At 39.4% G+C, this 23742-nt stretch overlaps 1 protein-coding gene across 6 annotated transcripts in view; it reads right to left on the bottom strand.

Annotated features, from left to right (window-relative positions):
- csmd3b (CUB and Sushi multiple domains 3b) overlaps nucleotides 1-23742 on the bottom strand; it is a 386559-nt gene that overhangs the window by 35479 nt on the left and 327338 nt on the right. For 5 of the 6 annotated variants that reach the window (XM_061760284.1, XM_061760282.1, XM_061760283.1 and 2 more), the window contains 16 exons: nucleotides 22819-22923; nucleotides 21971-22089; nucleotides 21418-21487; nucleotides 18952-19068; nucleotides 18008-18217; nucleotides 15773-15961; nucleotides 14942-15119; nucleotides 11425-11570; nucleotides 7764-7844; nucleotides 6692-6805; nucleotides 6423-6611; nucleotides 5742-5900; nucleotides 3109-3297; nucleotides 1550-1735; nucleotides 1279-1473; nucleotides 419-592 (listed from right to left, as the gene is read on the bottom strand). In XM_061760284.1, coding sequence (XP_061616268.1) covers nucleotides 419-592; nucleotides 1279-1473; nucleotides 1550-1735; nucleotides 3109-3297; nucleotides 5742-5900; nucleotides 6423-6611; nucleotides 6692-6805; nucleotides 7764-7844; nucleotides 11425-11570; nucleotides 14942-15119; nucleotides 15773-15961; nucleotides 18008-18217; nucleotides 18952-19068; nucleotides 21418-21487; nucleotides 21971-22089; nucleotides 22819-22923 — 2421 coding nt within the window. The remainder of the gene's footprint in view (nucleotides 1-418; nucleotides 593-1278; nucleotides 1474-1549; nucleotides 1736-3108; nucleotides 3298-5741; nucleotides 5901-6422; nucleotides 6612-6691; nucleotides 6806-7763; nucleotides 7845-11424; nucleotides 11571-14941; nucleotides 15120-15772; nucleotides 15962-18007; nucleotides 18218-18951; nucleotides 19069-21417; nucleotides 21488-21970; nucleotides 22090-22818; nucleotides 22924-23742) is intronic. The other variant, XM_061760281.1, reaches the window with a different exon arrangement.

Here is a 23742-nt window from a genome sequence, read left to right on the forward strand (position 1 = left end):
GCGAAAACCACCAAGGACAAGGGAGCGCTTTCCTTCGAGGTAAATTCAATTCTTTTTATTTATCTTTAGCTAAGCCTTTTTCGTAATGGAAAAAAAAACACGTATTGAATCCAAATGCTGTTTATGTGACACCAAACAGCTCTTCGGTGCCATAAAATCTGTCAGTGCTTAGCATAGTTGTTTCATTTTTTGTTGTACGGTAGAAAGAAAGGTTTTCTTGTGAGGTCAAGGCCAGAATGAAGCAGCTGTGAAGCAGATGAATTTGGGGGGGGGGGGGGGGGGGGGGGGGGGGGTGTCATCTCGGTTCCCTTTAATACCCGTCCTCATTAGACAGCTGAGAAACATACAACTTGCTCTCAAAAGAAAGGGAGAGCTCCCTGTAGTTGTGATGTGCTAATTAGGGTTTACATCTACGTACCTAAACAGCGCGACTCGGTTCCGCTCCACAGCCCAGATGACAGGCACTCTCTGACGGCTGAGCCCACCAGCATGAAGCCAGCGTCGCAGGCGAAGATGGCTGTCGCCCCGAAGGTCGTCTGCGTGCCGATCTTCTTGCCGCTAGGTGGGGACGGCAGCTCGCCGCAGGAGATGACTGGCAAAGACAACGCGCAAATACAGTATAAGAAATCGCTGCAGGAAAAAAATCGGAAAGACACAGTCAGATGTAAGCCAGTATTTCTGAAGGGTACATTAGTTTACCCTGGAGCCTACTGGGGTGCAGCTTACCTGTATTTTAACTTACTAACCACTACCCTCAACCCGAACTCTAAAAGAAACCCTCACCATAACTTCACTAGTTTTAGACAGAGATGCAGACAAAAAAATAAGCATTTCAACACTCGGAGATAGCTTTTATCCATTACCCTCACATTTATAACCCCTATGCACAAATAGGTGTAAATAAATGGAAGACTTAAAACCCAACAATTAGATGTAAGACTTGCCACAAACCATAAAGCATGGGCCTGGAGATTAACAGATGTTTAAACAGTGGACCCGACTGGGCTCAACGAAAAATATTAGATGGATCCATATTTCAAAAATATGTATTTTTATGAAAACATAGAATTGCATCTTTTTAAATAAATATTTTCTTTCAGAAAAGTCTGACTTCCAAGGATCCCAAGCCTCCTTTTCTTTATTTAAATTTCCCATCAACCCTAACGCTTAACTAAAACCCCTAACTACTAACCTCACCCCCAAACCTAAATGATAGCCTAACACTAAACCCAACCCCAAGTGTAACCATAATCCAAAGCGTAAAACACGACGACTCACTCTGACAGTGCGGTCTCTCGTTATTCCAGCTCCACACGCCAGTGGGGAGGCACTTGATGTGAGCGGGTCCTAAGCGGTGGTAGCCCGGGTCGCAGGTGAACACGATGCGGGTCCTGTACTCGTAGTGCGAGCCGTTCACGATCCTCCAACGGCCGTGATCCAGTGAAAAGGAGCCGATGCTGGGGCACACCACCACTACACCAGAGAGACAAATGGATAAACGTATCGGGACAAACGGCGGTTGTGCCGATAGGGTTTTTGATCCACCAACCTGAGCACCGTGGTATTTTGTTGTGATTGCTCCACGTCCCGTCGGGCTGGCAGATGGCGGACGTCAGCTCTTTGCTGGAGAGCCTGTAACCGTCGTTGCAGAAGTACGAGACTCGAGTTCCCACCGAGTAGTCAGCTGTTAAAACGCCACCGTTTGTCGGCGCCTTGGGGGCTCCGCACGACACAGCTTGGGGAGGAGAGAAAGACACGCACACACACAAACAGACAGTGGTTCAGATGTGGACTTAATGCCCCGTTTATATCTTTCAAGGATGCTGGTTTGATGTGTTCTTTGGTTGGGATGAAAACAGATGGTTCAGGACGACTACAATGAGAGTTTGCATTCTGTTCTCAGATGACTTACAGTGAGCTGTGCTATTTATGTACATTTTAATCACATCAGAATTGAAATTTAAGTTTCTTAGTTGGCTAAAAAACTTTTTTTTTTAAATTTAAGTGTGAATGCCTTACCATACTGATTCTATTCTGTTTTTTTAAATTTAAGTAGAGGCCTAAATTTGATTTTGGTTATCACTTATTAAATGTTTTGAATTATTTTAGTTTTTATTCCATGTGTATCTATTTAGGTACTACATATTAATAAATAGTTGCAGTTTTTTAAATTTACCTTTAATTATTAAGTTGTTATTATCATTAAGTTATTATTAAGTATTACCCGTTTTTATGATAAATTATTACTTAATAATTCATAGTCTGACTTAAATTTATAGTTTACAGTTTGCAAAAAGAAAATAAAATAAAATACTTTTTGTCATATATAGAACGTTAAAACTGTCTGTATGACCTGACAGTAGAATATTATGATCATTAGAAAAATCATCTCTTTCTGGCCCGATCTAATGCTCTAATTGATTTACAACTTAGCGTGGCGCACCAGGAACAGCGTATCAGATACTGTAGCGACCAACAGATGTCAATCGTTTTGCATGCACACACACACAGGCACACGCAGCGTGTGTGACACGCAAGCCTCACTGTCTGTACATCCAGCACCGTACATCTTGCAGACTTTTTTATTTTGGTTTTTATTTGGCTTTTCAATTCCTTTATTTTACACAATTCAAATTATTTGTGTATTGTTCTTCCAAAATAATTTAAAATGACAATATAATGGAAAGCATAAGGAAGTTATTGTACTATATTTGATTAATATAATTTTTTTAAATTTCATTCCACTTCATTGTGTTTATTGTGTTTCATTTTATCATATACTAATTCCTTTTTTATTCATTTATTCATTGTTTTTAAATTCATTTACGTTGTGACATTTGTTAATTATTTGTGTATTGTTCTTCCAAAGGTATTTAAAATGTTAATATAGTGTTTCCCTGCTATATCGTAATTCATCGTTAGCGCCCGCCACTATATCGCAGATTTCTAAGCAATAATTTTTTTATGTGTTTTTACAGTACTGAATTTAGAGTTGTGCGCCTGCAGTGTAGTACCATGTACATGCCAGGCAGCACTGAGTTCTAATGGAAGAGCTGCAGCATGTTCTCTCTCACACACACACGCAGATGCACGCGCACATACACACACCTTGGCACGCGGGCACTGGCGAGTCCCAGGCGTGGTGGGCGAGTGGCGTACGGCGGCAGGTGGCGGTGGCATTGCCGACCAGGCGATAACCGCGGTCGCACGCCCAGCGCACCACGCTGTTGACGTGGCCGCCGGTCTGCGATGAGATGGAACCGTGCAGCGGCGAGTCCGGCGTGGAGCAGTACAGTGCTACACAGAACAATTCCGAAAAGCGACATTTTGTGTTGAAGTCACGTGATGAGAATGACTGACAAGAAGGCAGTTTAAAAAAAAAAGGCAAGAATGTTACTTAAATGTTAATGTTACTGCTAAAAACCAGGAAGCTTATTATCATTAACATTATGAAATTGCAATGACGCTAATATGCTAACTGCTAAATGATGCGTAAAACCTTCAGTTGGACTATCAGATCTTTGTTGGCCCCGTTTGATCTTATTGTAGTTTAAACAAGTCCCTTTTTATTTTCATGTTCTTTATCAGGGGTTATGGAGCTAAACAATTAGTTGTTGTTTTTTTGCAATTAAAACATATTTCACCTCAGTGACTGTGTGATTTCCAACCTAAACAAGATCTTATTTGCATCATATCGGCTCTGAAGCCTCCTAAGGGGCAACTAACTTCATAAACAGCTCAAGATCATAGTGGGGAAAACAATTAAAATGCTTGACTTCAAGTTTCTCTACGGGTTGCATAGCCTGAAGCTTCCTGGAGGGCAGCTTATTTTTATTTAGAAGGAAGTTCACTCACTAACAAAAAACCTTCACAGTAACCCCAACCCTAAATCATGAACCCCTAACATTAACCCTAACCTAGTACCCTACCCAATACCTAAAATTAATCCCAACTGAAACCCAGTCACTAACCTCAACCTGAAAGACCATGAACAGTTGAATTCAGAGACTTGTTTGTGAATACATTATACATACTCGCCACACTGCACTATTTGCATATCTGTTGTTGACCAATACTGGCCACTCATGCCAGAGTAGCATCTTCTCCATTTGCACACTGATTGAGGAGTATCTGCAACATTTGCACAACCGACATTTTCCCAGATTATCGCACTACTCGTCACTTTAAACCGCATACACTCCTTGAAGTCTCGGTGCCCTTTGCACAATGGGCATTGCACGGGACTATTGCAATATTAGTCATTCGAAGTGCTCTAAGCGCTAGAGGACTCTGCATCTTTTTGCACAATTGTCAAAAAAAAATAAAAAAATGTACCGGGATTACCAGATAACCAGCAACCCTTTACTGCTCAGTGACTGTTTTTTGTTTTTTTGTCAATGTCTTTATGTGTCAAAAGTGTTCTCTGTCAATTGACTGTTTGTTTGTCGTACTAGAGCGGCTCCAACTACCGGAGACAAATTCCTTGTGTGTTTTTTGGACATACTAGGCAAATAAAGATGATTCTGATTCTGACATGTTTGAAGTTAATTGCTGAAAACGTGCAAATATTGTACTCAATTGGGGAGATAGTAGTGTTAAACTGCTTTTCACCTTTTGTCGCCTCGTTCTCGCAGGATGGAAAAGCCCCGCGACGGCCCGGTGGGTTACATACCAGCCACCAGAGTTTTTAAGCGGATATATTTTTACGGCTCACACATGTAGTTATGTGTAGGCATAAAAAACATACTAGACGACGTAGCATCCATTTTTCCAGGTCTTAGTAATAGAATTTGATTGACAGTTGAGCGGGGCGTGGTTTCAGCGCATTCAGTGTACACGGTCACAGCATATGAGACGCAGAGAACGGCTTAATTGTTCAGGACTTGGAAGCCTCAGTTTATTTACTGTACTTGGCCATTTTTTTTATTATTCAAGTTTGCAAGGGTTGTTAACGACACTTTTCTAAGTGGTGTGTCAAATTTCTAAGACATTTACTTTGACTTTACAGGAACTTTAAGCATAAAAAAAAAAACTTCAAACGAAACCCTAACTGCCACCCCTAACCCAAACTGTACCCTAATCCCAACCTCTAACCCTTAACCAGAAAATTTAGAAGCTAACAGAGGCAAAAAAAAGGCTGCATTTTTATATACATGATGTACCTCATCTTTGCACATGAAAATCTGACATTTTATGCAAATAATTCAGTTCAAACTAATTATTCTCTGTTGTGCAAGAGTTACTGAGCGAGAACGTCATCGACATCTGCTCTGACTGTCATTCATCACGTACCATAGCAGGAATTCAAAGGTCGGCGGAACAAAGCAGGTCTTACAATTATTATTTTCTCCTTCACTGTCAAAAAACCTCCTTGAATAAAACCCAATTACACGGGCAAGGGTCCTCAGCAGACAAAAAGTTCTAGTCCAACTGTCCAAAAACAGGGACCATCTGTGCTCAGCAGGCTTCATTTGGACGGAGAGCGACCGATACACAATGTATTCAACTGCTTGAGAGGCAGTCAGAAGTGAGGTTCATGTGCTCAAGTTATTTTTAATTGTCAGATTGTTGGTTTATGTGTTGAATTTCCTAACATATCTGACAATAACATTTCTCTTGGGAACCATTTTGGGCCCTGATCCTCAGTTTGGGAACTATTCATCCTTCTGTCTGCCTCTTAGCTTATTTGCCATGCAATACGATAAAGCTAATTAGTAGTAAGATAAAGTTGGGATACATACTTTGGTACTCACCAACATAGCAAATTCTGAAGCCCCTCTTGTTGGTGCCGTGGTCCGACGACCAGCGCACCAGGAACTGGTGCCCAGAGGTGGTGATGTTGAAGGGCGTCGGTAGGTCTCCACTCAGCGTGGCCAACGTTGGGTCGTTGGCCGACGGACCTGAGGTGTGGAAGAGGGGGATAGGCTTGATAAACTTCTTTATATGCAGAGATGTCCCATTGGGAGTACAAAGTGGCAAGCACTAATATACACGTTCATCAATTAAAGTAGGTGCGAGTTCAAATCAATTTCTCTAAATGTTGGAAATATTTGGTATAAAAAAATAGTATGAGATAGTATAATAGTGAATAACAATTCATCATATTTCTAAGACATTTTTGGATGATTAGCCATTGATGGAATGCCATAATGTTGAAAAACAAGCCCATTACCGCCCTGCAGAGAAACTAAACAAAACACTAATGCGAACCCAGGAGACAGACCTTTACCCCCAGCACCAAATATAAGCCCCTAACCTTACTTAACCCTGAAACCTACCCTAACCTAACTCTGAATCCACAAATCTCCACAAAGTGCAGGGCTATATGATGTCCGAAGACTTAAGTCCATAGAATGTCAATGCAGCCATGTTTAGATTAGTGTATTTACATGATATTTTAAGTTTACTGATCTTTATTTTACCATCAAAAATTTCCAACACGTCAAACTCTCTCTCCGTGTGGAAGCTTTCAAAAGTGATGGTGACATTGTAGCCCTTCTCCACGCTGATGCTCCACGAGCACATCTGCAGGTTAGGATAGCTCTCAGGCCAACCCGGACTCAGGATGACACCCGACGAGTCATATCGCACGTCATGGGCGGGGCATTGGACTGTAGACAAAAAACAAAAATGTAGTATTTTTTATTTCAATGTTCTCATAGGCGTGGTATTTCAAATTCCACACAGAGACCTTGGCATGTTGGAGGCGGTGCGTCCATCTGTAGCCGCTCTCCCAGGCGGCAGGTGAGAATGTCACTGCCGACCAATGAGAATCCAGGATGGCACCTGTAGCTAATGATGTCACCTAAAAGCCAATAGGATGCAACATTAAGGCAGTGTGAAGGAGGCGATGACATCATGTACATTTCACTTTATCCATACAGTACAGTCACTGGCCACTTCATTAGGTACACCTACACAACAGAAAACTAACATTCTCTGTAGTTTGTAGTGGTGTACAACTACACTGTTTCATACCCAGAATTTTGGGGAAAAGGAGCCTAAAAACTGTGGGAAAAAATGTGTGAGAACCCAAATGTAACTCATTATAGCTCAGTAAAGGTCGACTGTTAATGTTACCCATTCACATAAGCCGCTAACTTCCTCGATGATGAACTATTTTATTTTTCATTACTTTTTTTCTACGACAAATGTGAAAAAGCACTTGTCGACTGCTATTTTTTGCTGCAAGCATTACAAGGCGACTTGGTAAGCGCCAGCTGACAATTTATTTATTGATTTTTTATAAAAACATGAATTAAATTAATTAATTTCCTTGTCAACTGCTATTGTTAGTCACTAGCATTATCCTCTAAACTCATTAGTCACCAAATTACTTCAACCAAATCTAGAATTAGTCAAATTTTAGTCAAACTCGATACAACTCTAATGTAGCGTGTTTTATTGAATTGCCGTTTTTAGGTTGTGAACTTGTTGTTACACTTGTATGACAATCAAGAATGGAAAAAAATAGATACGCGAGTTGCATCTTTTTAGTGGTTGACTTCTTTTTATACAAAAATAAGAATACAGTTGAATGAATACCTCTCTGACGAAAACTGAACATTGTTCTCTTTTTAACGGCAGAAGGTTTTAATACAGCTTGTGCCAGCATACTGCTGTCGCCCAGCGAGTTATTTGTGCGTCTCCTTTGAAAATAAATTGTCTTCTGTGGACTTCAGAGTGTCTCGTTTACAGCCTGCCATCAAAGTGACATGTCTGGAGGCGGCGAAAACGAATGGACAGACGGACGGATGGCTCACCTATCTCCAACTCGCCGTCCTCCATCAGCATGTCAGCGTTGGGCACCTCCGGAGGGGGCTGGCAGACCCTTAATTGGTAGGCTGCAAGATGGATGACACATACCAATGGAAAGGGGCGCAAAAAGGAAAACGTATGAATGTAGAAGGCACCGTACAGCTCAAACGCACCATTTATTTTGCTTTATGCTTTACTTAACCTTCCGATTGAACTCCTTATGTGCGCGTGGTTAGGTCAGCAAAGAAGCATGAGTGGCCACACAAATACACTGCCTGTCTTGAATCATAAAAGCCAAGAGCCACCAGGCGGAGTGAATGTAATCGATACGACTGCCTGAACCATAGATCACTTAGTAACCCAACGAGCGAGCGGGAGAGGGAGAAAATACAGTTAAGTTAGGATGAAATTGACGATGAAAATGAGACCTGCCAATAAGTATCTGCTGCCCTCGTGCATATAAAAAGCATGCAGATTTATCTATGCACTATGTATGTGCATGAGATCCCTAAAAACATCCATAGAGCTCACTAACCTACGCTTCTTTGTCAAGCGCTGACCTTGTGGAGTTAAGTTTAGCGTTCTATGGCAAGTCATCAAAGTTTGCCGCCATGCTCTACCCACACGCAAAGGTTTCGCAATTTAGCGTGGCCCATTTGTCTTGTTTACGTGGTTCAAATTTGGTAGCAGTAAGACAAAATGTCTCGGTCATTTTAGTTTTTGAAGGACCCAGGGAAATGGCCGACAAGGCTCTAAAATGGCTGCTTCAAAACAAAATGGCAGCCTTTCAGTATTTTTTCGGGTATTGGACCTTGATTATTCTTTCTGTGCCTTCTCATGATACTGCAGATATGGTTATTAAATTTCATGCAGCTAAGTGAAACTACCTTCGAGGGATCAAATTTGGTAGAAGTCGGACAAAATCTCACGGTTAAGATCATCTTTGAAGGACCAATGGAAAATGCCAACATGACTCTAAAATGGCAGCTTCAAGCCAAAATGGATTCGTTCCAATGTCTTTTTGAGTATGGGTTCTTGAGACATGAGGTGGATCGAGGTTGTAGGCCGACTTATGATAAAAACAAACAAACAAACAAATACATAAATAAATAAATAAAGCAAAGCAAAATTTCTCGGTCAAGTTTGTTTTTGGGAAGGATCCCTGGAAATGACCAAATCAAATGGCAGACTTCCTGTGTCTTTTCAGGCATAGGCTCTTGATTCTTTTTTGTGGGTCTACTAATTATAGACATGGCCATTAACTTTCATGTTACTGAGTGAACCTGGCTTTCAGGGCTTAAATTTGGTAGCAGTTGACAACATTTGTTGGATAACTTACGCTTTCAAGAATCCTTGGAAATGAAGATGAAAAAATTACCCCAAAATGATCATTTAAAACAAAAATGGCAGGCTTCTTGTATCTTTTCTGGCATGGCTTATTACAACCTTTTAATTGAATGCAGTTAAGTCAAAATGGCTTTAGGGGCTGAATCCTGAAAAAAATCTGAAAGTTGCTATTGAGCACATATTGGAGAGAAAAAAGAAATTTCAGTCACTGTCACTGGTCAAAACATTTGGTACACCTGTACAATCTGAAGTATGTATGACTATTAAGTGCACCTTCACCACTTTATGCACATTAACACTAACAAGCAGCGTCCTACTTTTTATCCAACTGCAAGCCACAGTATATATCCACCAACGAGCTCAAAGAAAAACCTCAAAACGCTCCACCATATGGGACTGATCTTGTTTTCGACAGCTAAAACCTGCCAGCATGTTTCATTAAGAGCCTGACATCTGTGAAAAAGTGTAAAAACTAAAAAATACACTTGCATGGAGGAGCGATGAACAGAAAACTCTGGAAAGACACAAATGATACAACTGCAAGGAGAGGACGGGAGATTGTCATGTATAGTATATGTATGAATGTGTGTGTGTGTGTGTGTGTGTGCCTGCATCTCTGTGTGTTTGTGTAAGTGTGTGCATGTGTGAGTGTGTGTGTATGCCCACGCGCCAGTGTGTGATAAAACTGTGCTGTGAAGGATAAACAGAGTCAGTAACGTCACAAGAAATTAGTGTTTAATTAAAAATTACGCCCCAAAAGGCAACTTTTGCGGAGGAAGGAAAAACGGCATAATATCTATCTCAGAGATAAATGGAATGCCACAAGAAACTTTTAGTTTAAAATCGTGTTGAATGTGGTCCTTGAGCTAGAAAACCACCACTTGTTGACAGTATCTTAATTGTTAATTGTGCCCTCTCATGGCCCAGCTTTCTGCCTAAACGGGCAGTCAAGGATATTACAAGTAGATACGCGGGGATGCAGGCAATGTTTGGGTGAGCTTTTCAAATGTAAAGAAAAACTAAATTCACTGTAAAAACTTGGTATCAGCCAGACATTGGGGACCAACTAGTTTTCTGCTTAATCGGGCAGTCGCTGACATAAGTAGATAGGCAGAGAGTCAAGCAAAGTTTTGGTAACATTTTGAACCTAGGGTAAACATTTTCTTGGCAACAGCCAAAAAAGGCACTAGTAATTCCGGCCTACAGTAAGTAGTGTGCTGCCGAAACAGGCAGTCAATGACATTACAAATAGACTTGCAGAAGGCACGGCGATGTTTGTTTGAGGAAACACTTTGAATTGGGGGAAAAAAGGTGAGTTGACCTGGACAAAATATAACATAATGAATAAAGTGGATGTCAGGCGCAACTAGTTTTTTTGCTAATGGGCAGCCAAAGCTATAACAAATTTATATGCAGAGAACAACAGGGAGTGTGTTTGGGTAACTTTTTGCATGTAAGGAAAAACTGGATTTCTCTACTTGGGAAAACCAGAGGAAGGCACAAGTAATTCTAAAATAGTTTTCTGCCTAAATGGGAAGGCAAAGACTTAGATATGCAGAAGAAGAAGAACATTTCAAATGTATTTGGAAACAGCCCGAGGAAGGCACAAGTTACCAAATGTATGTAGTAAAGCACAACAGTTACCCCGTTACAGTGAATTATTTTGGACAAATTGCACTTGTCAGAGTCATCATCACTGGCGATCACTCGAAACAAGCATCGAGTATCCTGTTGGTGGATTTGGTTATGTGTAGGTGTTCACGTGGCTGTAATGGTCGATGCTGGTCCACAGTCTCCTTTATAATGGTGGCATACTTGTACATTTGCAGAGAGTGAGATGCAGTTTCTTTGTGGAATGAAGGGAAAACATGTATTTGACTTGAAAATAATCAGAATAAGGTACAGTGAACACAATTTCGTTCCAGCTAGTTCTCTTCCTAAACGGGGTGTAAATGATATTACAAGTAGATATGCAGAAAGGGAAGCAGAATTAGTTTGGGAGAAATTTGTAGTTTAAGGGGCAAAAACTCCTTTCACAACTGGGAACAGCCATGAGACAAGTAAATGTAGCCCAGTTGTATTTTACAACAAGTTGTATTTTCACTACTTAACAACTAGCAGATGGCACAAGTGGTTCAGACCTGACTAAGTTTTGATCTACCCTAACTTTAAATTGTTCTTTTTAGAGCCATGCTTCAACCCTCTCTTCCTACAAGAGGCACATCTTCAGGTAAACTAACAAGGATGAAACTGAATAATCCACATCATCAACAACAGGAAAACAGATCAAAGTCATCAACTAACGACATCGTCGCTTACCGTGATAGCTCAAAACAAAGAACCCAGCTCCGGAGAAGTCAGAGTGGAATTTGACGAGGATGATGTTGGAGGTGGAGTAGACCGACTCCAGAGCCGTGTTGCCGCTGAATTGGCCGATCTGAGGAGACGACTGGTCTGGGCCATCCCTGCAGTAAACAATACAGAAAACTCAGCTTCAACTTGGTTTGCAAAGTCTTCCCAGAATGTTGGGGGAGAGGACATGCAGTTATTGCCCTCATTAAGTGGTCATTTGTTGTCAGGAAATGGGCGAGAAAAGATAGTAGAAGAGGTTGGATAATATTTATGAGACAAAAGCTGGAAGCACTCCGCTAAAGATCAGGACAAAGTACCCTTGTGAGGATGTCGCCAAAAAACATACGTAAAGACAAGGTCCATGGACATTTTACTGTTATTTTCCTACTACGTAAAATAACCTTGGAAGGTTTGTTTGCTCAAAATCTATCATTGGCAGTAACTGAAGGCTAAACTCCAAATACAAACTTGCTTGGAAGCAAGCATATTTTTTATGTCTCTTGATGACACGAGGGTTCAAATAGAATTGGCTCTGTCGCCGGCGTCGCGGGGACATTGGAGCTCATTAATGTGTCGTTAGTTTAAAAGAATAACATGCCAAAGACCGTTGTGGATTTTTGGCTTGGGGCTTTTTTCTCATGCAACAACTACACAAATATCATTATGTTTCAAAGTAGAACATTTTTCTACACTTTTGATCTTGTAATACATGGTAACTCATTTTCTGTTCACTGCAAATAGACTTTTCTTGGAAAATGTGATCATGTTATTCTGCGAGGTTAAAAGATATTTTCATTCTTTTGCTCAACTAGAGAGATAAATGCAGGCTGTAGATAAATCTATTTTCTTTTTTGATTATCTGTAAAATATTAGGAATTCCTAGTTACTATTACGGCTCAAACAACCTTGGCTAGCTGAGCTAATAAGGCTAACTATGTGCTCCTGGATGTACAGGTCTATTGCTTTCAATTTGTAATATTAAACAGTGCGCTATCTTAAAGCTTGCTAGGTAGCAGACTCATTAATTCATTGTTAACTTTATAGTCAAATGTCTAATTTAGAAGCATAGTTATTTGATCTGTCAAAAATGTATCTGCTTCAAGGTAAACGTATCAACTGTCAAATAATGGTATGCTGTTATTAGCTCAAAATGATAATGCTATGCTCTGACGCTAGCAAGACTAGCTAGAATGACTTTCAATTGGAAGCAGGTATCGTAAAAAGATGGGTGACGCAACATTGCCAAGCTTTTTTGCCAATCCAGTCAAAGATTGACAATTGAAAATGTTTTGAATGTTTAAAAAAAAATAGCCCATGAAACACATTTGACTAATCAACATGAAATTTGGTGGACATGGAACGCCTGAAAAAGACTCAAGGACCCATGCGTGAAATGTAATGAATCATCCATTTTGGTTTAAAAGAGCCATTTCGGGAGAACTCCTGAGCGTAAAATGTCATTGGTGTCTAGGGAGATTATTTCCCACCGTAACCTCAGTCAGCACAACTACCAGACAGGAAGTAATCTGTTAACCGCCAGGCCTGCTGCGTAACACAACGAGCACCTCCCGTCGGGCTGCAGGGGTGGAATTTACCAACTGTCCGTGATTAAAAAGCATCATCATGACATCCCCCTTCCTCTGTTGTTTGAGCGACTCCGGATTAGGCTAATTACAAGTGACAAACGGGGTGGGGGGAACACACCATCCCTTTCCCAGTGATCCACATTAGGAGTCCTCTCAGCCGGCCTCCGTTGTGGCTTTTAAACTGTGATGCATACCGTGAAGGGAGGATTCGGCATATACTGTATGATCGCTTCCGGTTTGAGACCAATTAGCAGTCAAACTCGACAGCCGGCATCTGGCTTGAGATCCGAGGAGGTCTGCTGTAAAAATGGCACTCCCGCCACGCAAACGGCACTCCCCGCCAAGAGGCGGTTTTATGGCAGCGGGCGTGATGATGCAAGTGTCAATGTCTTTCTCTGTGTGTGATTTCAGCAATTCATTCACACAAATGCAATTTTCACGAAGCCAAACACTCCCGGGAACATGGACTAGCTAATTACAAGGCAGTGCAGAACAGAAGTCAAACATTGTCAGTGATAGATTTTACAATTTTTAAATTTGGGATGTACACTACTCACAAAAAATTAGAGATAATGGGCTTTGGGGTGAAATTTCAGGATGAAGCTAAGATTCACGAACCTTCATCTTTACCTTCTTTGAACTTGTGAATGCACATGTCCAACTGTTCAGTGTTTGAGTACGTTTTGCACAAATTGCTGTTCTCTAACAAGGAGCTATTGTGAATTTTTTTTTAAAAGGGAAAAGTGGCCACTGAGCTTAGAGTGTCATCAGCACATTGGAGCAGAGATACTGAGAAAACTGGAAAAGTCACAGAAAGGCATTAAAGTGGACGTCCTTGGGGGGGAAAAAAACAAACTAAAAAAGTGAATTTTCTGTTCAGCTCCTTTCATGAGATTTAGGGTAGTCTTGTTAAAACCTGCACAACTTTTGTCTTGTTTACAATCTGGTTTAAAGTTCTAAAACTCAGAAAAAGTGATTTAAGGATTCACAGTTTAGGGTAGTCCTGTTTTATTATGGGATTTACAGTAGTCTCATCATACACTGTAGAGCTTTTCGTCGGTTTTACAGTAGTGTTATTGAAAGCTGTGGCGCTAGCTTGTTTTAGTTGCACAACTTTTGTGAAATTTATGGTAGTCACAGTCAAACCTTAACTTTTGACATTTTCTGGGGGGAGTTTTATGGTTGAGTTGTTTTGAAATGCGCAGCATTTGTGGATTTTATGCAAGTCTTGTTATAAGATGTGCAAAGTTTCCTGAGATTTATGGCAGTCTCACTTTAGGCTGGGCATCTTTCGTGGAATGTGCGGTAGTCTTATTTTAACCTGTGCAACTTTTGTAAGATTTACAATAGTCTTCAGCATGGTCAACCTCTCGTGTAGCTGTATTAAAGCTGTGCCACTGTTGTGTCATTTATTATAGTCGTTTTACGTTGCACAATTTTTGTGAGATTAATGGTAGTCAGATTTTCCATGGGCTTAATTTGCCCTGTGTAGCTTTTGTGAGATTTACAGTAGTCTTTCTTTAAGATGCACAACTTTTGCAGGATTTACAGAAGTCCTTTTTAAAGCTCTGCAGCTTTTTTTTAGATTTATTTTATTCTTGTTTTCTGTTGCACAACTATTGTCAATTTTATGGCAGTTGCAGTCAAAGTTTAACAGTAGCCTTGTATTGCATTTAAAATGCACAATTTTGGGGGAATTTACGGTTGTTCGTTTTTAGGCTGACATTTATGGTCATCTTTAAGATACAAACAGACCAGCAAAGAAAAAGGTGCGTTAAAGTTCTTTAGTTATGATGCATCGTAACCGGACCACTTTCAAGTTTATTTTAAGGGTTAACCCTAACCCTACATTAAACATAATAGCTGTGATGATTCCATGCAACAAAATGGCAACCTACCACACGGTGATGTAGTCATATATGGGCTCTGTGCTCAGCACTGTGAAGTTGATGTAGATCCCGTGTCCAGGTGGGACCCTCACGCTCCACACACAGTCCTGGAAGTTGGGGTATTCCTCAGGGTGACCGGGAGAGTAAATAGTTCCATTTAGTGAGGTGATGTTTCCACCACAAAGAGCTGTTAGGGGCGATAATAGCAAACATTACGGACATTTTAGTGTTATGACCACTGGGTAATACGCTTGCCTAAACTTTTTAAGCCACGCGCTACCTTCAACCTCATCAACATTTATATTTATTTCAAATTTTGCAGCTCCCCATTGGTGTTTAGCTGTATTACTGGTGTTGTTTTACCATCACAACAGGGAATAATCCACATTAAGGGACATACAGTAAAAGCAGAAGTCCTCAAAATGGCCACTCGAACGGTACTTGGATAAAAGTCCTAATAAAATAAGAGTATTATAGCTAGGTGATATGATTCTTCCTCTGCAATTAACTGCAGTTGTATCACAACACTCCTTTTAGTGCCTTTCCTAATAAATCTTTGTTTTTTTATATATATATATATATATAAAGCTACAGGTCACACGCGCTTTTCCTAATTGCATTTTCCATTATTTGTGCTTTTATTGCAGCGCTCCTCCATATCAAACAGTTTTAATAAAAATTGCATTTGTCAGGTTTTGAATGGGAACCGCTATGCATATAAAACAGGTAGGCCTGGAAATTGAGATAACTGTAATGGAACGGATATTAATTACACTACTATTGCCACGGTTTTATGCACTTATTATCTAGTTAATAAGTCCTGTTTCCCCCCCCCTTTACCTTCGCATCGTGGTAGCGGGTGGTTCCAGTTACGGCTAACGCCATGCAAACACGTCAGGGAAGCGTCCCCGATCAGGGAGTAGCCGGGAAGACACTCAAAGGACACTGTCATCCCCACACTGAAGTCAGTGCCGATCACGATGCCGTTACGGAAAGGTCGGGGGTCCGGGCAACTCTGCAGCTGGTAGGCTGTAAAAGATACAGGACCAATGCCAATTAGTTTGTGGAACCACATTTGGTCAACTAAACGAATACAACGTCTTATGATAAGACAGTAGAACGGTGTGGTTTCTTCCGTCATGAAAGTCAATTATTATAGGAAAAAAAAGTATGTTAATAGCTGGCCTATAAAAGGATAAACATGCATAAGTCTGAAAAAAGATGTTTATATTCAAATTACACTAAATCCCAAATTTTAGGATTCTTGATTTTAACTATAATGTCTAAATATTATGACAATTACTTTACAATATTACGAGACAAAAAAAAAAAAAGTCTACAAGAAAAAAGGCGGTGACAATTAACGTTGCAATATTGTTAGAAATGTTACGAGAATACATTTTGGGGAAAAAGAAATATGTAGGTATAAGAATAACTATAGCATGCAATTCCTTGAGAGTATAGAGAGATGGTGTCACTTTGCAAAAAAATTGTAGATATTTTAAATTTTCAGATTTTAACACACTATAAGAAAGATACATGTAAAAAAAACTATGTAGAAAAGTAACAGAAAAATGTCTACTACTACTACTACTACAATAACTATAATTTTTGGGTGTTATTTTTCAAATTTAAAAAGTTTTTAAAAAGTTAAAAATACAATTTAAAAAGTTTATAATTATGACAGAAAGACATGATGAAAATCAAGGTGAACATATAATTTAATTTAAATTTGAAAAAACGCTAGGGGCTCTCAAGAAATAGTTTAAGACAGAAAAAATAACTAGAAGATAATGTCGCTTTGTAAAAATTAGACATTTTTAATTGAATTGAAGAAGTGTAGAAGTGTAATATACAGTACTATGTCATGATTACAAATGTAATGAAAACTTAATGTAGAGATTTTCTTTTTTAGGTATTGCCCTACAATATTGGAATTATTTTCTGGGGTTTATGTTTCATTAACTTGAAATAAATTAACTATTAAACCCAGAAGGTTATTAATTACCAGTATGTCAGAAAGTCATGAGAAAAATGGAAAAAAAAAATACAAATAAGTACATTTAATTTTAAATACACGTGTAGAAATAATTACTGAACGCTTTATCAAACTCTAAGGAGAGAATATAATCATGTCATCATTTTAAATCAAACAAAAACCATTGAAAAATGTAGAAAACGTTTTTAAAAAATGGTGCATGTGATGGTATCAGAGCTTGAAATGTGTCAAATTGTAGCCTTTCAATCTATGATCTCAACTAAAAAAATCAGGAGAGAAATACCAATTCTAAAATGTCACATTAGCGTGACTACTTCACTCCATCCTGTTTGCACAAGAACATCAAACTGAAGTCATGTTATGGAGTTGGTAATCATATATTTTTTTGACAGAATAACTCGCACATTAATCATGAGAAGCTTGAACTAATTGAATCTGTTTGTGCAAATTTGAAAGTTGGTAAAAAAAATTTAATGTTCCTACGCCAGAGAGAATGCACGACCTGTTATATTTTCAATGGCCCATATGAACATCTTCATTATTTTAGTCGTCAGCCGCCCAGAAATTAAGTTATAGTGAAATAAATTGTATGAATTAAATAACAAGGTTCCTGAGTTGGCTGCGGTTTTGATCATCTGTGTTGTCTTTCACTAGTTAAAATCTAAATATGAGGATAAAGTCACAATATTGTGACAGAAATGTCCTGATTTTAAGTTGCTAAGGATGTTTGAGTATTACATACAATCATAAACTTAAACTGCTGTGAGAAAAAGTTATAAAAGTGGAAAAAAAATTTGCGACATTTGCGACAAATGGCAATAAAAGTCAATAGTCATTACAAGAATAAAGTATAACTATAACGAGAAAAAATAGAATAGAATTTTATCATGATAATCATAGTCATAATTGAACATGATGAACTACAATGACTTTTTTTCCCCTAATAAAATTACAACCTTTTTGCGACTTTATTCACATGGAATAAAGACATTTTTTGTCGAAAATTTATGATACGTGACCTCCATGAGTTTCTCATCACTGATCAGCGGTGTGAAGAAGACGGTGTATAATTTTACCCTGAAAGGTGATGTGAAAGCCTGGCTTATTCTGTGAGTAGTCGCTGTGGAAAAAGAAGCTGGTCTGGTGGGTGGTGCTGAACAGAGCTTTGGGAATGAGCGGACCGCTGAAGCGATCGATGACCGAGCCTGTCTCTAGGCTACCGCTGCGGATCTCCAGGTAGTCGTGGATGGCTTCCGTGGAAAAGTTGACAAACTTCAGATGAATGCCTACGCAAATACAAACAAAACATAATGAGATTCACTACGGAGACCCAGGCATGACATGGGGAAAAAACTAATAACAATTGCATGGATGTGTCTGCGTTTAGAGTATATGTCGTGATGGGAGGGGTGGTTTCTTTTATATTTCCTGCTATTTTAATTGATTTATTTTATCTCTGTAATGCACTTTGTGATGCATTTTAATGTATGAAAAGTCCTATTTAAATAAAATTTAATTTTATTTGAATTGAACATGTAGTCGTCCTACTAGAGTGCAAAAATGACAGCAATGGAAGAAAGCCTTACTAGTGAGCAGCTTTTCGACTAGTGTGTCTCCACAATATGTGGACAAAAAGCTTGTGGCCAAAAAATAGGTATAACATGCGAACAAAATACTAATCTGTGGGTATAATATCCTTCCCATGAGCAACTTGGGACATTTATGCAAATGGCACTGCAAAACGTGAAGTTCTAAAGGTAAGTGTCTTTTCTTATTCTATTGAAACATCAGTGTTTTTTTAAGGGTAGCTATGTTTACTTGTTGTTTAAATCTTGCCAACTAAAATGTTCGTATTCTATCGGCTGTTCACTGTGCAACAATTAAATATTACATAATTTGAGTAATTTCACTTTTTTTCCTTGTTTTTAAAGCCCAGTTTTTGCTCTGTGGGACACTATAATGTACCGCTAAAGGAAAACCGGGGGGAAAAAAATAAAAAAAGAGTTTAAGCGTTTCTTACCAAAGCCGACAGGTAAATTTACGGTCCAAGTGCAGTCTAATCCGCTGGGGTAGTTGCCAGGGTAACCGGGGCTGAGGATCACACCGCTTACGTCCGTCAGGGACCCACCACATTGTGCTGGGGACGCACAAGAAGAACACAAAATAAAAAATAATAACACGGAGGACCTTTTGAGTTGTTTTTTTGCATGCAAATGGAGTCTTCAATAGATTCCCCGTCACACTCACTCAAAAAAAGCGACGCAGGGCGATATCCAATTAATTTCCAGCGCAAGGTCAAAGATAAACATCCAATTTAGATGCATCAGTGGCAGCTCATGGGTAATCACGCTGACCAAGAGCACTTATTTCCCACCACAGCCTTTAAAATTCACTCACACTGAGAGCTAATCACGCTGGGCATTGCTCCACCATTGCTGTTTGCATTATTCAAAAGCTGAAACGGACATTCTAACAACGCTAACAACAAGCATGCTAACAACCTTCATTATGTTGTGCTTATGTGCAATGCTAGAGTCAATGCTAACATGCTAATGGTTGATAAGGTAAGATGAAGCAAGATGGTAACCAGAGTACAGAAAAGCGTTCAGGATTACGGATATTACTTCTTGCCCTGTAGTCCAGTACTATTTATAATGAGAATCAATAAAACATTATCATTCAGGGTCCCCTGGGGGCCTGGCACAAGGCATGATGAGGCGGAGCCTGGGCCGGGTACAGCTGCATTTAATTTAAAAAAAAAAAAAAAAAAAAAACGGTATTTAAAACTTCCCTGTTGCACAGCAAAACTGTTCCAGCACAGAAGGCATACAGATCCACCATTCTGCATGGCCATGCAGGGAACAGGACAGGTTAAAAAAAATTAAATAAATAAAATATAACATTATCATGCTAACAGTTGGTGTGCTAGCATATAGAAAAATAGCAATCTGTGTACAGAAAGAACGCCAGATCAATAAGGATTTTTACATAATGCCATTTAACTCATTCACTGTTAGCCCTGGATATTTGACTTCAAAAGCTGTCAATGGCCATGAATGAGTGTTAATTAGGTACCTGTAGTTTGAATGAGAACTAATGAAATGTTAACATGCTAAAATTTTGTTTTCTAGGCTTTTACAACTTGGCCTGAAATTGACTACCAATTCTAATAAACATTGATAAAATGCTAACAGGTTAACAGTAGCAAAAGAGCAGAATATTGCAAAGAGAATCTAAATTTTACGAGAAAACAAGTATAATTTTACGTGAACAGAGTAGTCAACTTACAGGCTAAAGTTTTAATAATGATGGCAAATAATGATGTCACATCATAAGGCTAAGGTCCAAATTTCACAAGAAAAAAAAAATAATTTTACATAAAATTTTAAGAAAAAAAAAAAAAATGTTACAATTTTCAATAAATTAAGTTATATGGAAAAAAGAAAGTTGAACTATCACTGGGAGAAAGTTCAAATTTAATGGAAAAGACACAAACATCTTACTTTAATAAAGTTGAAAAATTCCTCCATCCATCCATTTCCTGTACCACTTATCCTTACTAGGGTCACAGGCGTGCTGGAGCCTATCCCAGGTATCTTCGAGCGAGAGGCAGGGTACACCCTGAACTGGTCACCAGCCAATCGCAGGGCACATATAAACAAACAACCATTCGCACTCACATTCAAACCTACGGGCAATTTAGAGTCTTCAATTAACTTACCACGCATGTTTTGGGGATGTGGGAGGAAACCGGAGTACCCCGAGAAAACCCACGCAGGCACGGAGAGAATATGCAAACTCAACACAGGCGGGCCATGGATTTGAACCCCGGTCATCAGAACTGTGAGGCAGATATGCTAACCAGTCGTTCACTATGCCGCCAGTTGAAAAATTATGAGAGAAAAACAAACGTTTGTCATGAAATGTCGCTCCGGCAAAGTTGCCTATTATTTGTTTTATGACTGAAATGTTTGGGAGGGCTTTCAACTGACCTCTTTTTTTCCTTCAGATGTTCAAAAAGGTGGCACGGTGGACAACTGGTTAGAGCGTCTGCCTCACAGTTCTGAGGACCGGGGTTCAATCCCCGGCCCCGCCTGTGTGGAGTTTGCATGTTCTCCCCGTGCCTGCGTGGGTTTTCTCCGGGCACTTCGGTTTCCTCCCACATCCCAAAAACATGCATGGTAGGTTAATTGAATTGCCTGTAATTGCCTGTAGGTGTGATGGTGAGTGTGACTGGTTGTTTGTTTCTATGTGCCCTGCAATTGGCTGGCAACCAGTTCAGGGTGTACCCCGCCTCCTGCCCGATGATAGCTGGGATAGGCTCCAGCACTCCCGCGACCTTTGTGAGGATGAGCGGCTTAGAGAATGGATGGATGGGTGTTCAAAAAGGAGGTGTGTACTGTATTTGAGGTGAGGTATTTATTTGAGTAAACATGGAAGACATGGCGCCTTTTCTGGCCGGTAAGTGTGATAATGTGTTACCTACCAAGACAAAGAGGCACCGGGTAGTTCCATCTGCGAACAGGTCCTGGCATACAGGTTATGTGGGCGTTTCCCTACAATGTTTAAAAAAAAAAAACGGTTGAAAGCATAGTCAACCTCATTAATTACAATAGAACAATTTCGCCCACCCACAGAGATGAGGTAGAGACATTTATTATTCATTGCAGCGTGTGTGTAGTGATGTTTCCCTCTGATTCACTGTTTTCAGTACTTTTGCTTTGTGCCGCCGAGGGGATTAATAAAAGAGAGAATGAGCTGAGACACTAAACATTTTTTTTTTAATAACTGAGTGTTTTAATGTGCTCTCTTTTTCTTCAGCAATAAGCGTGTGGTCTCACCTGAAGAGAATAGCCTTGCTCGCAAGGAGAACTGCACTAATCCATTGGCTATAATAAATCTCATTGTCTTATAAAGTAGAAGAGTTATGAGTATGATGTCTCCGTTTTTCCATGCATAAAGTTATTTTACAACAATGAATTTGAACTCTTGTGAGGATAAAGGATTAGAAATGAAAGAGAAAGTCTGTGTGGGCTTACCTGGAGAGAGTATCCTTGTTCGCAGGAGAACTGTACCACGTCGCCAACCATAAAACGATCCCCTTGTCTTATTCCGTAGTTTGGAGTTTGGGGCTCTGGACATGACTCCAAACCGATAGCTGAAAATGACATTTTGTGCAAATAAAGTCACAATTTTACGAGAAAACGGCCCAATTTTTTAATGCCTATACTTCCACCTCTATTGCTTCGCTAGGAACCGTAGTTCGAATGAAGAAAAAATATTACCAGATAATGTTGTAGGCGAAGAAAATGTTCTGAGAAAAAAATTATTCATTTACATGAAGTCACAATATTTCAAAAAGAAAAAGTCGTAATTTTATAAGAAAGAAAATTGTAATTTTTCAATAACAAATCACCATCCTTTGAGGAAAAAGGTGTATACATTATTAATTTTGCATACATAAAATTACAATTACAAAAAAAAAAAATCTTTTTAGGTCCTTTTGTTTTATTAGATGAGAATTAAGGTGCAATATTGTGAGAATTATAATTTGTTTTGACCAGAATTAGGTTATTATTTTGTGAAAGAACGCAGAGAAAGTCACACTTTGACATTTGTATATGTAAAATGACATATAGTGTGTAACTAGTCTCTTTTGACCAGGGGATGTTGTTGATTTTTGTGAACTGTGGAAGAAGCCCTTTGAAAGTCTTTAATGATTAAGGCTTGCATAAATTGGAATATTTAAACAATTGTCTCAAACCTGGGAGTCAGCCAGCATCATGCAACAAAGTTTATAGAGAATCCAATATCCAATATTATATGGTGGGGCAGTGCTACCTGAGCCCCTTCATGCAGTCACCACTGGGTCCTGATGGGCTGATACCTGTATATTCCAGGTGAAACCCGGCAGCAGAGACGCTGATGTCGGAGCTGAAGCTGAGGTAGAGGTTGTTGGATGTGCTGTTGAGCAGTGGTGGGATGGTGGTGCCTGAAAGCCAGAAATAGAGAAAGAAAGAAAGAAAGAAAGAAAGAGACACCTGGTGAAACTGATGACCATCTGACAGCAAACATAACAAAGACTCCCCCTCCCCCCTATCTCTCTTTTGGAAGAAGATGCAAAGGTATCACTTTTTTCAATTTTTTTATTTGAGGCCTATATGTTTCATTTGATAGCAGTAATGTTGACCTGACCTAGTTGAGAAGTAAGAACATTTCTGACGCCAAGCTGTAACAGTTCACCGTGTTTCTGCCTCGTGATGTCCTTTCATGTTATGGAATGCTAATCTTCGATGAGCTACTCAGTGCTAAAATGTCACCTTCGCGCATCCGAGTTAATATTGCGCTGTGATATTTTTCAACCAGTTTGACGGTTAAATGTGAGGGCATCCCTGTTTTTTGTTGCTGTTGGTGCTGTTGTTCTCGTGGGCTGATGGATGTGATTGGCTGGCACTATTGAGGTGAATTAATTAGCCTCCCTGCTGTTCCTTTCCCCATTCCACAGGAAATTCCATTTAATATCATGACAGAACGTTATAAATATATAAATATATTTTTTCCTTCCTCAATGAATAATGGATGACACAGCGTAATTAACGGTGTGAGTTTTATGATAAATAATGAGTATTTTGGAAGGATTTCATTAAAAGCTGTACATTTGCAGTATTCTTAACTAAATAAAAACTTGATGCATCGATAGCAGAAATTTGGCACAGCTTGCTAAGGTGGTCAGCTTTTTAAATTAAAAGCAAGACAAACAAAAACAAGATATCAAATGGATAAATTATAACTACTACGAGATAAAACTTAT

This window comes from Phyllopteryx taeniolatus, chromosome 21 (genome assembly GCF_024500385.1).
Source record: "Phyllopteryx taeniolatus isolate TA_2022b chromosome 21, UOR_Ptae_1.2, whole genome shotgun sequence".
NCBI classification, from domain to species: Eukaryota; Metazoa; Chordata; class Actinopteri; order Syngnathiformes; family Syngnathidae; genus Phyllopteryx; species Phyllopteryx taeniolatus.